General features: G+C 48.7%; 1 protein-coding gene across 1 annotated transcript; it reads left to right on the forward strand.

Annotated features, from left to right (window-relative positions):
- Window positions 1-1987: 1987 nt before the first annotated feature.
- Window positions 1988-8317, forward strand: Shisa2 (shisa family member 2). The gene is made up of 2 exons (XM_085698599.2): window positions 1988-3127; window positions 6433-8317. Exons 1-2 carry the CDS (start codon window positions 2794-2796, stop codon window positions 6984-6986), a joined length of 888 nt encoding a protein of 295 aa, XP_085554725.1. The 5' UTR covers window positions 1988-2793; the 3' UTR covers window positions 6987-8317.
- The last annotated feature ends 5787 nt before the right edge of the window (window positions 8318-14104 follow it).

The following is a 14104-nucleotide window of genomic DNA, read 5'->3' on the forward strand; positions in this document are numbered from 1 at the left end:
CCACAGATGTGAAACTCTTGACAAGGTGCCTAGAATATAGACAGGTCCCAGTAGATGGTAGCTGACAAGATTGACCAAGAGAATGGCTTCCTCTGACAAACCTTGGCTTGTCTGGGCCTCAACTTAAATACCAGTCCTCTGATGTTTCTCTAGGCCTTTCCCCTCAACCCTGTGCTGTGAAGGGCAGGGAGATGGATCAGTCAGTAAAGCGTGTGCTATATAAGCCCGAGGACCTGAGTTTGAATCTCCAGCACCTACAGAAAAAGGCAAGTGTGGTGGCATTGGCCTGTAACCCCATCACAGCACACACACACACACTGGGGCATGGGCCGGGGCTGGGGAGCGGAGGGGCGCAGATAGGCAAATCTCTGGAGTTTATAGGCCAAAGTCAGTCTAGCTCAATGGCTGAGCTCCAGATTCAGTAAGAAAGATACCCTGTCTCATAATGGGGAGTAATTGAGAAGGAGGCCTTCCATCAATCTCTGGCCACCATACCCATGCTCATGTATGTGGACATACATGTACATACCCATCTCTCACACAGAGATTGGCTGTGAACATGGCTGCTCATAGATCCCATCATACTGCATTGTTTTTACTTGTTTGCTTATGTTTCAGTCCAAATTCTCTCTCTCATCTCAGAGACTTTAGGGTCTGCCTGAGTTTATGGTCATACCAACCTGATTGTGCCCAACGTCATTTGATCACTGATGCTAAGCAGGTTTGGATCTGGTTAGTATGTGGGTGGGAGACCACCCTGCTCGAGGGAAATGACCAAGGCATCTGGCTTCAAGGACGCCACACAGAATGTGTTTATGAAATGAATGGCTCCTCCATGTTGGAGTTGTGTTCATTTCTGAGATTATAGAAGGTTGGCATTTGGTTCAATTAAAATGCATGATTTCAGGACTGGGGTGGAGCTCAGTGGTAGAGCATTTGCTCATCGGGTGCAAGCCCTGGGGTGGTACTTGGAGGCAGCTTAAATAAGAATAAAGTGTTTTGTGGGAACAGCAGACACACAGGACAGTTTTCTCTGCAAACATTTTGGGGTGATAACTGGAGGGCTAACTCTCACTGTCTGAGGTGAGGGGGTTGTATGAAGAGCCCTATAATGGTTTAACCCAAAATGTCTTTGCTATGGATAAAATTGCTTTGTATTCTGTAGCTGTCGACCTGAGCAGGACACGGGTATTAGTCACAGCTAGTGCTTCATTAAATACACAACGAAACAGAATCCAGCAACACGCGAGGGCTCCCCCATCAGGGACTGGGCCCAGAATTTCCACGGACTGACTCCAGGCTGAGAAAGGCGCAGTTGGTCCTTTAAAAATACTCATCGCTCCTTCAATAGCATCAGCACCTGTTCCGTTCTGCAAGAGCGGAGCTGTTTGTTCCTTCTTAGTGTCTCTTGTGTCTGGATCCTTGCCTTCCTGGCTGCAGCTGTCTAAGCCACCGAGGTCACATGTTTCACGGGGGCACCTTTCTGCCGGACTTCGACAAGCACCACACCCAACTATGGGGGAGGCAAATAAAGTGACATAGACCATTTAGACTGGCCATACTATTGGTGTCCCCGCTGACCTCTTCACTCTTCCGTGCAGTGGCACCAGGAGGCCACGCACGCAGCTTAGACCGTATTCGTGGTTCTTCGTGAGCCGGGAGGCTGGAAGCTGAGCAAGACAAGTCTATCCGAGTGACGGCCGCGTCGTCTGTAACATGGAAAGTAATTAGTAATTATCCTTTGGAAGGTTGTCAGAGTAACTCGAAATGTTGGATGTTGAAGATTCGCACCAAAGTTTTGCTTCTGCTCTCTTTGCTTTAATTGTGCTTCCAAGGCGTGGCCGACTTAAAACGCGTTTTCCACACGTCTGTTCAGTTCACTCGCAGCGCTTCCTGGCCACCGCCACACCTTTGGTGTAGGAAAGTGAAGGGCTGCGGGTGTCCCCTGGCGTCCCGAAGCAGAGGGGGAAGCCCTCGCAGCACGCATGCGCGCAGGGGAACCGCCAGCCCCTCTTAAGAGTGGAGCGCAGCGCGCAGCCCGGCAGTCGGAGCTGGTTTGCAGCCGTGCAGGGCGAACGTGGGGCGGCCGCGCGCTCCTCCGCTCCCGTAGCCCGAGGGACTGAAACTTCCGTGGGCGGCTCCCACCGGTGCGCACTGTCCCGGACGCACCAGCGACAGGGAGAAGGAGACGGGACGCGAGCTGCAGTAGAAGTCGGGGCGGGCAGCCCGCTGGCCCCGCGCCCAGCAGCAGCCGCGGCCGCCGCCAGCCGGGCGGGCTCCGGGACTACAGGGGAGGTGCGGACACTCGCAGCGTCCCGAGCGGTGGCTGGAGCCATGAGGAGGATCGATCCCGGGGCTGCGGAGCTAGAGGGCGGCCGGCCGTTGCACTTGCTGCCCGGAGCTCTGCTCACACTGCCCTCTTCTTTGGCGGCTTCTAGCTCCGGAGGTAAATAGAGGAGAGACGCACCCCAGCTGCGCGGGACCCCGACACTGAAACGCTCCAGCGATAGCTTGACTCCTGGCCCACAGCTCGGCGTCCTCTCGGGGATGCACAGGGAGGGTTGGATCGCACGCCAAGCCTCCAGGATCGTTCCTTGTGATGCCCCCTGAAGGTCGAGTCTAGTCGGGACCGGCTCACTAGCAAGGAGGGATGACTTAGACCCTGGCTGAGCTGCCTGGGTGTCGCGGCAGAGGGGAGTGGCCCGCACAGAAGGTCCCTGGCGTCGCCGAGCCATAACTTCTTGGGGAGATCTGCATCCTCCAGAGACAGCACCTCCCATCTAGGGCAGTGCCATGTGGGGCGGACGCGGCTCACCCGCCACCTCTTCTGGGCACCGCGCGTCGCTGCTGCAGCTGCTGCTGGCGGCGCTGCTGGCGGCGGGGGCGCGGGCCAGCGGCGAGTACTGCCACGGCTGGCTGGACGCACAGGGCGTCTGGCGCATCGGCTTCCAGTGCCCCGAGCGCTTCGACGGTGGCGACGCTACCATCTGCTGCGGCAGCTGTGCGCTGCGCTACTGCTGCTCCAGCGCCGAGGCGCGCCTGGACCAAGGAGGCTGCGACAACGACCGTCAGCAGGGTGTGGGGGAGCCTGGCCGGACAGACAGAGAAGGCCCAGACAGCTCGGCAGGTAGGGCATCAGCGACCAGGTGCAAAAGGGGAGGGCAGTTGCTTTGCCTGGGCAACAGGGACCTGGACGCTTGGAGAGTTTAGGAAAAAGCCTGGTAGCAGGAAAGACCTAGTTTGTTTGTTTGCTTGTTTGTTTTGGTTTTTACCCCCTACCTATTAACTTTGTGTGCAGTAGGGCAAAAAACTCAAGACAAAACACGTTGCTTCTGTTCACCAGTTTCCAGGGAACTTAATGGCAAGGGTGTGCCCCCTCTCTGGAGAAGACCTGCCCAGGGTTCTCCTCCAAGGGTCCTCAGAAGGAAGGCAGCTGGGGGAAGGAGAGTGCGGGGAGGGCAACTTCCCGTGGGCGAAACTTCACCTCCTAGGGATCTGGTCTCTTCCGGATGAGCCAGTGCACAGTTCCCGGTGCCCACCTAGGCCTCTAGAAATCTGGTTGGTCTCCCGAGGCAGACTTGATAGATATGACATTGGAGCGGTGCCCAACTTTGCTCACTGAGGCTTTGATTATTTAACAGTCAAAGCCAGATTTTGAAAAGAAGCCTGTCAGATAACTCAGCAGATAGCATTTCCTCGTGAGACACATCCCCTCAGTGGAGAGGCTGCACAATCGTGTGTGTGTGTGTGTGTGTGTGTGTGTGTGTGTGTGTGTTGGCATTGCCAGAACCTTGGCATAGGCAGCTTCTGGCTGACAGTGCGCCCTCCCACCCATCAGCTCTTTTCAGTTGGTGGGGTCTTAGCAGTCAAGCATTTTATAAGTTTGCCGCTCCTGCTGTTGCACAGAGTCTGAAGGGAGGAGAACTGAGGGTAATTCTAGAGAAGGTACCATCCGAACTCCAGCTCAGCTTTGCAGAGTGTGTGGTCTGGGAATAAAGCCTGCAGAACGGAGCCAAATGGCTACAATAAGGTATCTGTTAAGTTGGGCTTGTTAATATTTTCTAAAAAGTCGGGATGGCGTTGATCAAAGCTGGAGGCGGCAGCTTGTGCATTACTGCCGCTATGGGTCATGGGTACCCTCCGTTCTGCTCCTAGGTCATGGGTACTCTCCGCTCTGCTCCTAAACTTTCCCTTTAAATGTCCTGCTCCTTTCACAGCCCTGATGTAGTGAAGGACAACGTGCCCAATTAAGCCACTAGGGGCTGGCTCCTGGTAGCACCGCATTCTTTACCCCTGTATAGTTATTTACACTTCCAATTAAAAATCCTGGAAAGAGAACAGTTATTTCTCCCCAAAACTCATTATGTGGGCTGAGACTGGTTTCAGCTAGTTTTTGCTATCGTATTGGAGGTGGAGCTCACCTGTGTTCTTTTTGTTTACCTCGTACAACATGCGGGGGCTGCTATCTCAATTTAGGGAGTGAAACATTTGTAGTGTGTGTAGGAAAAAGCTTGCCTTTCACTGCTCCCGTCCTGGACTTACTTGGCCTGCAGGGCTAGTCTAATGAGCGCGGTACAGCTGTGGGAGCCAGCTGGGCTGCAGATGGCAGCAAGCCTTCCGGTCTGCTGAAGGGACCCGGATCGTAGAAGTGGCTCTGTTCAGCCATGGCCACTGCCCAACTTGTTCCATACCTCTGAGATGTGTTCAGTTGTAAGTCATTATTCCTCCATGCTTCCGTGTGGTATGTGAACAGCATGACTCCCCGAATGGAGTCTGTGTGAAGGGTCTTCGCAGATCTAACCTTTGAGGTGTGGGGCTCCATGCTGCCCCATCAGAAGCGCTGGCAGCTGAGCTCCACCAAGGCTGGTGGGATGGAGTAGTTAGAGAGGGCTGGGCTCAGTGGTGAGCTGCTTCCTTAGCATGGGTGAGGCCCCAGGTTCAATTCCCAAAACCTCACGCCCACGCCGGCGCCCAACCTGCGCCTAACCCCCGCTAACAAAGGGACCGGAGTCAGGAACACATCAGAAAAGGCAAGTTTCTTGGATGTAGGTAGAATTCCACAGAAGTGCCTCTGAGGTTTTCTGCAGGCTCCTCCTGCCTACTTGTGTCCTGAACAGTTATCGGACCACTTGCTAACATGACTTGCTAGCCCTATAGAGTTGCCATTCCTATAACTTCCACAAACATTTTTTAATTCTTATTTATCTTAAAATATAATACATAATTAAAAATATATATTAAGACAAAGTCTCACTTTACAGCCAAGGCTGGCCTAGAAATTACTGTGTGGCCTAGGCTGACCTTGAACTCAAGACAGTTTTCTTGTTTCTGCTTCCCGTATGCTGAGGTTAAAACTGTGAGTCACCCTGCTAGGGTCCCAAAAGGTTTTGTTCATTTGGTTGGTTTTATTTATTTATTTTTTAAATAATTTTAAAAAGGTTTTGTTCATTTGGTTGGTTTTACTAACAGGCTTTTATTGCTATTTTATGAATTTATTTTTCAGACTAACTCAATACCCACTGGCTCTTCCTATCCCTCCCTCTTCCCCCTCTTTCTCAGCCTCTGGTAACTATTTTTCTATTTTCCCTTTTTATTAAGATGGGTTTTTAAGACTTGTGCACTTTTTAAATATTATATCTTTTAAACTTTTATCCTTTTTTTGGCGTGAGTCTGTGTGTGCACATGTGCGTGTTTGTGCTGTGGCATGCATGTGGAGGTCAGAGGACAGGTTTTTAGGAGGACACTCTCTCCTTCCACCGTGTGGGTTCTGGGGGTTGGACTCAGGTCGTTAGGCTTGGTGGCAAGAGCCTTTATCTGCTGGGCCATCTCACTGCCCCAGCGTTAATTAGTTTGTCTTTCCCTCCCGTGACCACCCATGTCTTATATAATGTTTGGAAATGATAGCAGTTCATAATCTGATCCAAGTTACTTGTTTTTGTTTTTTTTTATTGTTCTGCCTGTAAGAGAAGAAACTTGTTAAAAATAATGTCTAGAAGAAGTCAAGGAATGTGCAGAACTTCCTAGAAGAAGAAGACAGATTTAGAGACGTGTAAACTCGGTTCCATTTAGATCCCGGGGCTTCCTGTTAGGGAAGACTTACGTAGGCTGCTCGGCTACTGCAGGGTCATCTAGATCAACCTGGACAGGGCGTCTGGTGTTAGATTAGGGAAATCTAAACGGGATTATGACGTTTAGCTTCCGGGGCGGGGGGGGGGGGGTGTGTCTTGCCACGTCTGCGGAGGCCTTGACCACTTTCCAAAGCACTTGGCCCTGGGAGTTGCGCCTTGTGCACTGGTGACCAAGCTGACCCAGCCTTTGTCCTTCGCTTCTGAGTGCACTGTTTGTGCACACCTGTCCCTGGCGTTCGCTGCTCCCTGGGTCTTACGATCGTCATATGTGAGCCGTAACGTTACGTTTCTGTTCTCTCTCCAGTCCCCATTTATGTGCCGTTTCTCATCGTCGGCTCCGTGTTCGTTGCCTTCATCATCCTGGGATCCCTGGTAGCTGCGTGCTGTTGCAGATGTCTCCGGCCAAAGCAGGATCCCCAGCAGAGCCGAGCCCCAGGGGGCAACCGCCTGATGGAGACCATTCCCATGATCCCCAGCGCCAGCACGTCCCGGGGGTCATCCTCTCGGCAATCCAGCACAGCTGCCAGTTCCAGCTCCAGTGCGAACTCTGGGGCCCGGGCTCCCCCAACCAGGTCACAGACCAACTGCTGCTTGCCCGAGGGAACCATGAACAATGTGTACGTCAACATGCCCACAAACTTCTCTGTTCTGAACTGTCAGCAGGCCACCCAGATTGTCCCCCATCAAGGGCAGTACCTGCACACCCCGTATGTGGGGTATGCGGTACAACATGACTCTGTGCCCATGACACCAGTGCCCCCATTCATGGATGGCCTGCAGCCGGGCTACAGGCAGGTCCAGCCCTCCTTTGCCCACACTAACAGTGAACAGAAGATGTACCCTGCTGTGACCGTATAGCTCACAGGTCTGCACGAGTCGGTGGTGTTTTCGTCGGTGATCTCCTGGATGACTTCATTTGTAGGAGAACGTCTCCAGAGCAGCCTCTGTGCACGCTTCCTGACTCACAATGGAAAGACACAGCCCCTGGAGTCGCCACCTGTACCCTCAAGCATGTGACAAATGCTTGAGCCCCTAAGTGCCCTTGAGGTGCGGCTGCCGGAGCCAGAGCTTGTCTGTCGCCATTGTTACCTTCTGTTTCGCCCCACGAGAGAACACCTGTTACCTCCCCTTCACCTAGGCTGGTTTGTAAATCAGTGTTCAAGGCTGAAAGGAGATGTAAATAATATAATTATTATGAGAAGAAGCCGGTTTGAACTCGGACACTCGTCAACAGCCTCAGTCCTCCAGAGGCATGTCTTAATTTCATTGTAAAAGATACAATTTGTCTATTTTTATGCTTTGGGGGAGCTATTTTGTGCTATTTTTTAATTTGATAACCGTGTGTATAGATCATATTACGAAGTGATTTTCTATGTTAAAGAGATGAAAAAAACGAACGTATCTAAAGAAGACATTCAGAATTCTGGGGGTGGGGTGGATTTGCGTTTTTCGATGGAGCCTTTTTATTTCCTGGCTCTCCACTGGCACCTGAGAAGTAATTTGATGCTTTTGTATTGAAATCATGAGCTGCCACCTGCTGTGTTCCAAGTTACTTCTGACTTTGCCATGCGATGTCGCCTGGGGCTCTGTTTTTTTCTGCCAGGTTTCTGAACCCCCTTGGGTAAGCAGTACCAAGGGCAAGGAATTATCGATGTGTGGATGAAAATCAGTAAAAGATGCAGAGAAAGGCACTGTGGAGATGCTTGGTATAGGTCTTCAGTCATCATGGGGACCCCAGACACGAATCGCTTTGCAAATCAGAAGGCTTTTTTTATACTCTTGTTATCAGAATGGTCTATTTTTCCAGCAGCAGGGGCTAGGAAAGCCAGAGCAAAGTTCTCCAAGGAGACACGACTTCTGGGTCTTCAGCAAACTCTGCAATCACTGCCAATGTTTTAAGTTATCAAATTCAAGTGAATTTGTATGCTGATTACTTATGGAAAAAATTAAATGTGTGTAAGTAAGTTTTCAACTGCTAGAAAAGCCAAAATTTGTTCAATAACTGTGAGGTTTGGTCTTCTGTAGGTCTGGCCACAGCATCTGTTACCTGTCCGTTGTCTCATGATGACGGGAATTGTGTGACGTTGTTGTTGGCAACCGGTATCACCAGAGATAGGAATCAAAGAGTTTTCATAGCCAAAGCAGGAGAAAATCACTTTAAATTTCTAATAAATATTTTATGGTGTGAATTCCTTGGGGAGTGTTTTCTTTATAATTAGTCCTTAGTAGAATAGTTACTTAGAACCAGAACTACCGTGAATTTCACTGTAGCTGGTATCCAGGAAAGTCAGATGTATTTGTGGCAAACCTTGACATGCCAAAGACAGTTTTTTTGGGGGGTCACCTGTCATCAAGCTAATGTAAAGTCCACGGACCAGTCAACGGAAACATCTCAAAAGTAGTCGGGGATGACACTTCTCAAATACTTGAGCTCCAACAAGACCTTATTTATATACTTATTTATGGTTACACCTATTTAGTGTGTGTGTGTGTGTGTGTGTGTGTGTGTAAAATACTGAGATCTGAAGTCCATGAAATCGCAGTGTCTCAAAAACAGTTTTCACCCCACCCCCTTCATCCCAGCCATCTCAAAGGGTAAAACCCAGTCTAAATGCTATCTCCACAAAGCCAGGCAAAACCCAGTTTTACCCAAGGAGCTGTAGGTGGCCAATTCTTCAACTGACACCAGGACTTTGCTTGATGCAGAGTCACCTCTGGGTGCTTCTGAAACAAAGGATGGTTGGTGAGCGCTTGCTTGTACCTGAGTTTCTTCCCTTTTCTGGGTATTGAAGAAGTAAGTTTTATTAAATAAAACAGGAGTTTTTGCCCAATGAAACCCCATCCTTTTTTTCCAAAGATGACGTCACCAGAAGCAATTGCTGAGCTTTTGGATTTGGGGGGGACCTGGAGAGAGTCGACAGAGTAGAAGTACAAATACCTGGTTCTAGCATGCCTTCCTTGCTCTCTTGAGAATATAAAAATTTCTGAGCCTCTATGATGTAATTTGCACGCAGTTGAAACATTTTACAGTCTGTCTAAAAGGGGGATCATTTGCTGATGGAAAAATAGTCACATTTTCTACTGTGAATAAGCCAGCAGCTTTTCTCTAGATTTTAGGAGAGAAAAATCAGCTCTTCGCAAGGAAGAAGAAACTAAGCAGCTCATCTGTTGAAAAGTGTGGACCTAGCGCGGTGGCTCAGGCTTGTAATCTCAGCACTTGGAAGGCAGTGGCTGGGGGGGGGGGGGGAGGACTGCCACGAGTTCAAGGTCAACCTGGTTCAGAGGGAGCTGGCTACAAACGAGTGTGAACTGGGCATGGCGGCTTCTCCCTGTCATCCCAGCACTTCGGGTCTAAGGCAGGACAGTTTGAGGCTCTCATGGGCTAAACAGTGAAACGTCTCAAAGAAAAGCCCGACAAAATGCAAGGGGAAACTCCGTTTCCTCTCTGCTATCTCTACTGCAGGGGAACAGTTAAAATGTGCCAATCTCAGACTGGGAGATGTAGCTTAAGACTTCACCTGGCTATATGTGGGAGGCCCCGAGTTTCATCCCCAGCCTCGAAAACTAACAATGACATCAGCATTTAGGGTGGTCAGCCGGCAGAGGCGAATGTGATTCACGGGTTTATTCTGCAGCCTGCACCTTCCTTACCCAGTCATTTCTGAGCGAGTTCCCACAAGCCCCTTGGTCTCAGGCTTTTAAGATTAGAGCTTTATTTCCCGAGTTCAGTGACCCACATGGCCCTGGTTTCGTTCTAAACTAGATTCCGCTTCCCTCGGAACAATTGACAACCAAGCTGTATGTCCATGAGTGTCCTGGACTGTAGGAGGGAGAGGGGGTGGTTCTCAAAGCTGAGCCCAGCAGGACTTCGGAGCTTGATGCTCTCTCTCCTCAAGCAGTCCCACCTTGAACCAGCACAGTGACCTTTCTTAGGGTGCCAAGCCCCCAGCCCACAAATGCACAGTGATTCCTTGAAGTGGCTCAGCCAACTGGTAAAGGGCACACACACTTGGGTTGCTTTAGCCCCCCAGATGCCAAGGGATAAAGTTGATGGACTTGAGAATTGTGATTCCTGCTGACTTAGCCTGGTCAGTCAGAATGGCGTCCCTAAAGTTATGTGTGTTTTTACTGCGAAACCCAGGGCAGACCTCTGTGTGTGGTTTTAGAATCAGATTCTGCTGGGATCTGGAAGAAGGGTGACCAGAGACAGAGAACTCAGATTGTCTGTTGGTCATTTGGGCAAAAAGCAAGTCTCTAATCATGGGCTACCTCACAGGACTTTGCTGAATAAATAGTGAGTCTGTATTAATGGCTCATCGAACTTTCTGGAACTAAGAAAAAAATCTGATCACTTCCTGCATATTCTTTTTGCATTTTGAGCAATAAAGCAAAGCTGCCCAGTGTGGCGAGGTTAAAGGTCTTGAGCAGATGACTCAATGCGTGGAATAGGCCCTGGGAAGCTTTAAACATTTAAACACATCTGGGGCACACCACAAGACAGGGCAGGGGCCAGAGCGGACTGGACAAGGTCACCGGGGGAGTGCTCTGCACTGGACTTTCACAGACCTTCTCGTGCTTAAAAGGGCAGCCCAGCAACACAAGGTTGACAAAAGTCCAGAGGCCCTGTGTCCAGAGGACTGGTGACAGCATGAGAAGGAACCTTCCTGAGTGCCCAGGGCCACGCCAGCGCCACTCCCCTCCCCCTTCATCCTTCACACAAATCAATCAACATTTCTTTGCTTTCTGAAAATGTTGCTTCATTAATTAAAAAGCCCGGATATTCCTTTGACTCGAGAGCCTTCCAGGGATTAAGTAAGAATCGGAAACTCTTGAATCTCTTCCTGACAACTGTGGCAGTGACTCCCTGAATGTTTTGGGGCTTTGATTCGCTGCCCTCTTTCTGTTCTGTTCTTCTGTGTGGAATCAATGCTCAGTGGAAACCTGAAGAGAAATCCCTAGGAAAACCCTCAAGTTCCTCATGGTAAAGACATTGGGTGTAAGACTTCCACACTGCGAAAGAATGATTTGGGGGGTTGAGACAAGGTCTTCCATATAGCTCAGGCTAGCCTGGAGCTCACTATGTAGCCCAGGATAGGCCTCAGACTTCTGGCCATCCTCTTGCTTCTGCTTCACATGTACAGGGGTCGCAATTGGGAACCACCAGTTCTGGATGCAATGCTGCAAAGTTTTGCCGGAGAGTTTGACTCTGAGAGTCATTTCACCTCCTACAGCTGTGTCTTCCAAATGTCTCCGACATTTATGCCCAGAATCAGAGCACCTGGACTCAAATCATAAATGTCCAGAACAAGAAACTAAACTTCTAAATGAAAAATGGTGGTGGCAAAATTAAGACTGATTTTTATTTATTTATTTATTTTTAAATATTTATTTATTTATTTATTATGTATATGATATTCTTTCTGTGTGTAAGCCTGAAGGCCAGAAGAGGGCACCAGACCTCATTACAGATGGTTGTGAGCCACCATGTGGTTGCCGGGAATTGAACTCAGGACCTTTGGAAGAACAGGCAATGCTCTTAACCACTGAGCCATCTCTCCAGCCCCCTAAGACTGATTTTTAAGCACAAAAACTTGCTTTTTAATTTCAGCCATCTTGAAGAGTAGGCCATTTAGAAAACTCATACCTTAATAACAGTTTTTACTCAAGAGACTGAACAACCACAGGCCACTGATTGTCATCTGTAACTATAACATAAAATTGCTGTGTGTGTACACATGCATGCAGACTCATCCCAGGACGTTTTGAGCACAACAGACTATGCATATTCAGGTGGCTCACACAGGACTCTGCAGTACTGAGCTTGCTTGGACCCACTCAAGATCAGGCAAAACCAATTTAGAATTATTAATACCTCATGCCCAGTGACCTCTGATGAGAGAGCCTAGTGTCTCTGAACCTGAGGATTGTAATTCTCACCTCTGGGGGACAAAAGGACATCACGTAGCAGGCACCAACGGCACCCATAAACACAACCCCAACTCCTATCTAGATATTTTTAACTGTTCAATATAGAGAAGTACATATATTTATATAAACAAATATATCTAAAAGAGAAAGAACCCTGGAAGTAACTCAGGGCAGGGTCCTTATTTTCCTTCCACTATAATAGTTTACACTTCCACTCAGTAGTGCTCCACTTTGCCTGGGTTAACCTAAGTGTCTTCTTTCCAGCTTTCTGTCCATTGATCAATACTTTCTCTGTGATATGCCTGGTGGGCCAGTCTTATTTCCTTACACAATGGTTTTATTACCCATAGAGGTTCCTCTCATCCCTGGGTCTCTCTCTCTCTGGCATGGCTGGCCATCTGAAGCCCTCTCTTGGATGGAACCAGATTCAGGAAATCATAGAGTAAGGGCTGGGCTAGGGCTGAATGCTGGAACTTTTAACAGGCAGGCAGTTGTGTTCCAGCAACACATACACACATACACACACACACACACACACACACACACCACATACCCCATCCCATCCCATACCACATGTCCTCTCCCCAGTTATTGCACATACTGAAACATTTAATTTTATTATTAATTTGAGTTTTAATTGATACTGAATCACTTCATTTAACTTTCCTATCCAGTTAATTACATTCACACACAGCAACCACATAATTATAACCATCTAGTTCAACAAACCATCCCCAGATAAAGCAGTTCTCTTCCTTGGGACATGAACTGTGCCTAGAATTGAGCCTCATATATAAGAAATTCCACAGCATCAAATCTTTTGTTTTGTTTTCGTTTTACAAGAGACATGGTTTCTCTGTGTAGCTCTGGCTGTCCTGGAACTCACTCTGTAGATCAGGCTGGCCTGGAACTCAGAGATGCTCTTGCTTCTGCCTCCTGAGTGCTGGGATTAAAAGCATGCGCCACCATTGCTTGGCAGCACGGACTCTTTTGGGTCTGTTTTTCCTTCTGTGTAATGACCACTGTTGGACAGAACAATGACTTGTGTCTTTCAATTGTAGTGTGGTATTCCATTGTAGGACTCTTACCTAATTATCTATATTACTGTTAATGGACATCCAGGAAATTTTCCATTTTATGCATTCAGGAACTTTTAAAACTGCTTCTCGGAGAATATGATACTTGCCTCTCTCAGATGGGATTCCAGGGGCTGGACTGTCATATCCCAAGATGCCTGCTTTGAGCTTAGCAGGGAGTCACTTCTGATACTTGGGGCCTTTGGAGAAGCAGCAGTTACAAGTTGGACAGCAGGTGATGATGAGGTTGTGTATGTGTGCATACGTACCTGTGTGTGTGTTTGTGTGTGTGTGTGTGTTTGTCTGGTGTTGGAGATGGAACTCAGAGCTTCATCTATGCTAAACAAGTTGTCTACTACTGAGCCACATTCTGGCCCAGAAAATAACGCATGAAAGAATACTTTTGGAAAGTTGGGGGGAAATCAAAAACAATTTCTCTGCAAATAATTTAGAATAGTTCAAATCAAAAAATATTTAAAAAGTTCAGAGTAGATGGCAAGAACATGATTCTCATTCAAGTCTGTGGACAACTCATTGATAATGTTACAGCATCTGCTGGGGCAGGCCATTCAGAACCCAGGTGTGGGAGGAGCCTTTAACAATCATCACTCGGGAGTATCAGATCCAGGGCATTTAATTGCAGCCGACAATGGACGTTTCAGGCCAGTCTTTAAGAATTTTACGTAATTTTACCCATGTGTATGGCACACGAATACCCAAGAGCAGCGTTGTAAGGGAAGGGTTGCAGCTGGCTTTGATAGTGCCAGCTGTGACGGACAGCTTTAATCATCAGCCTGACAGTTCCCAGAGTTACCTGGGAAGTCTTGATGTGGGATTACCTACACTGGGTTGGACTGTGGGTGTGTCTGTGAGGGACTGTCTCAATGAAGTCAACTGATGGAGGAACCAGTGCACTGTGGGCAGGGCCTTGGGTTTAATCCTCCATTGGAAGACGGCAAGAGTAAAATGCCC

The sequence above is a fragment of the Myodes glareolus genome, chromosome 12, assembly GCF_982192425.1.
Source record: "Myodes glareolus chromosome 12, mMyoGla1.1, whole genome shotgun sequence".
Classification (NCBI taxonomy): Eukaryota; Metazoa; Chordata; class Mammalia; order Rodentia; family Cricetidae; genus Myodes; species Myodes glareolus.

Bases quoted from the DNA above. Each gene is read 5' to 3' on its own strand.
- Shisa2 (XM_085698599.2), top strand. From the start codon at position 2,794: ATGTGGGGCGGACGCGGCTCACCCGCCACCTCTTCTGGGCACCGCGCG. The intron at 3,128-6,432 runs GTAGGGCATCAG...TTCTCTCTCCAG, and splicing joins AGGCCCAGACAGCTCGGCAG to TCCCCATTTATGTGCCGTTT.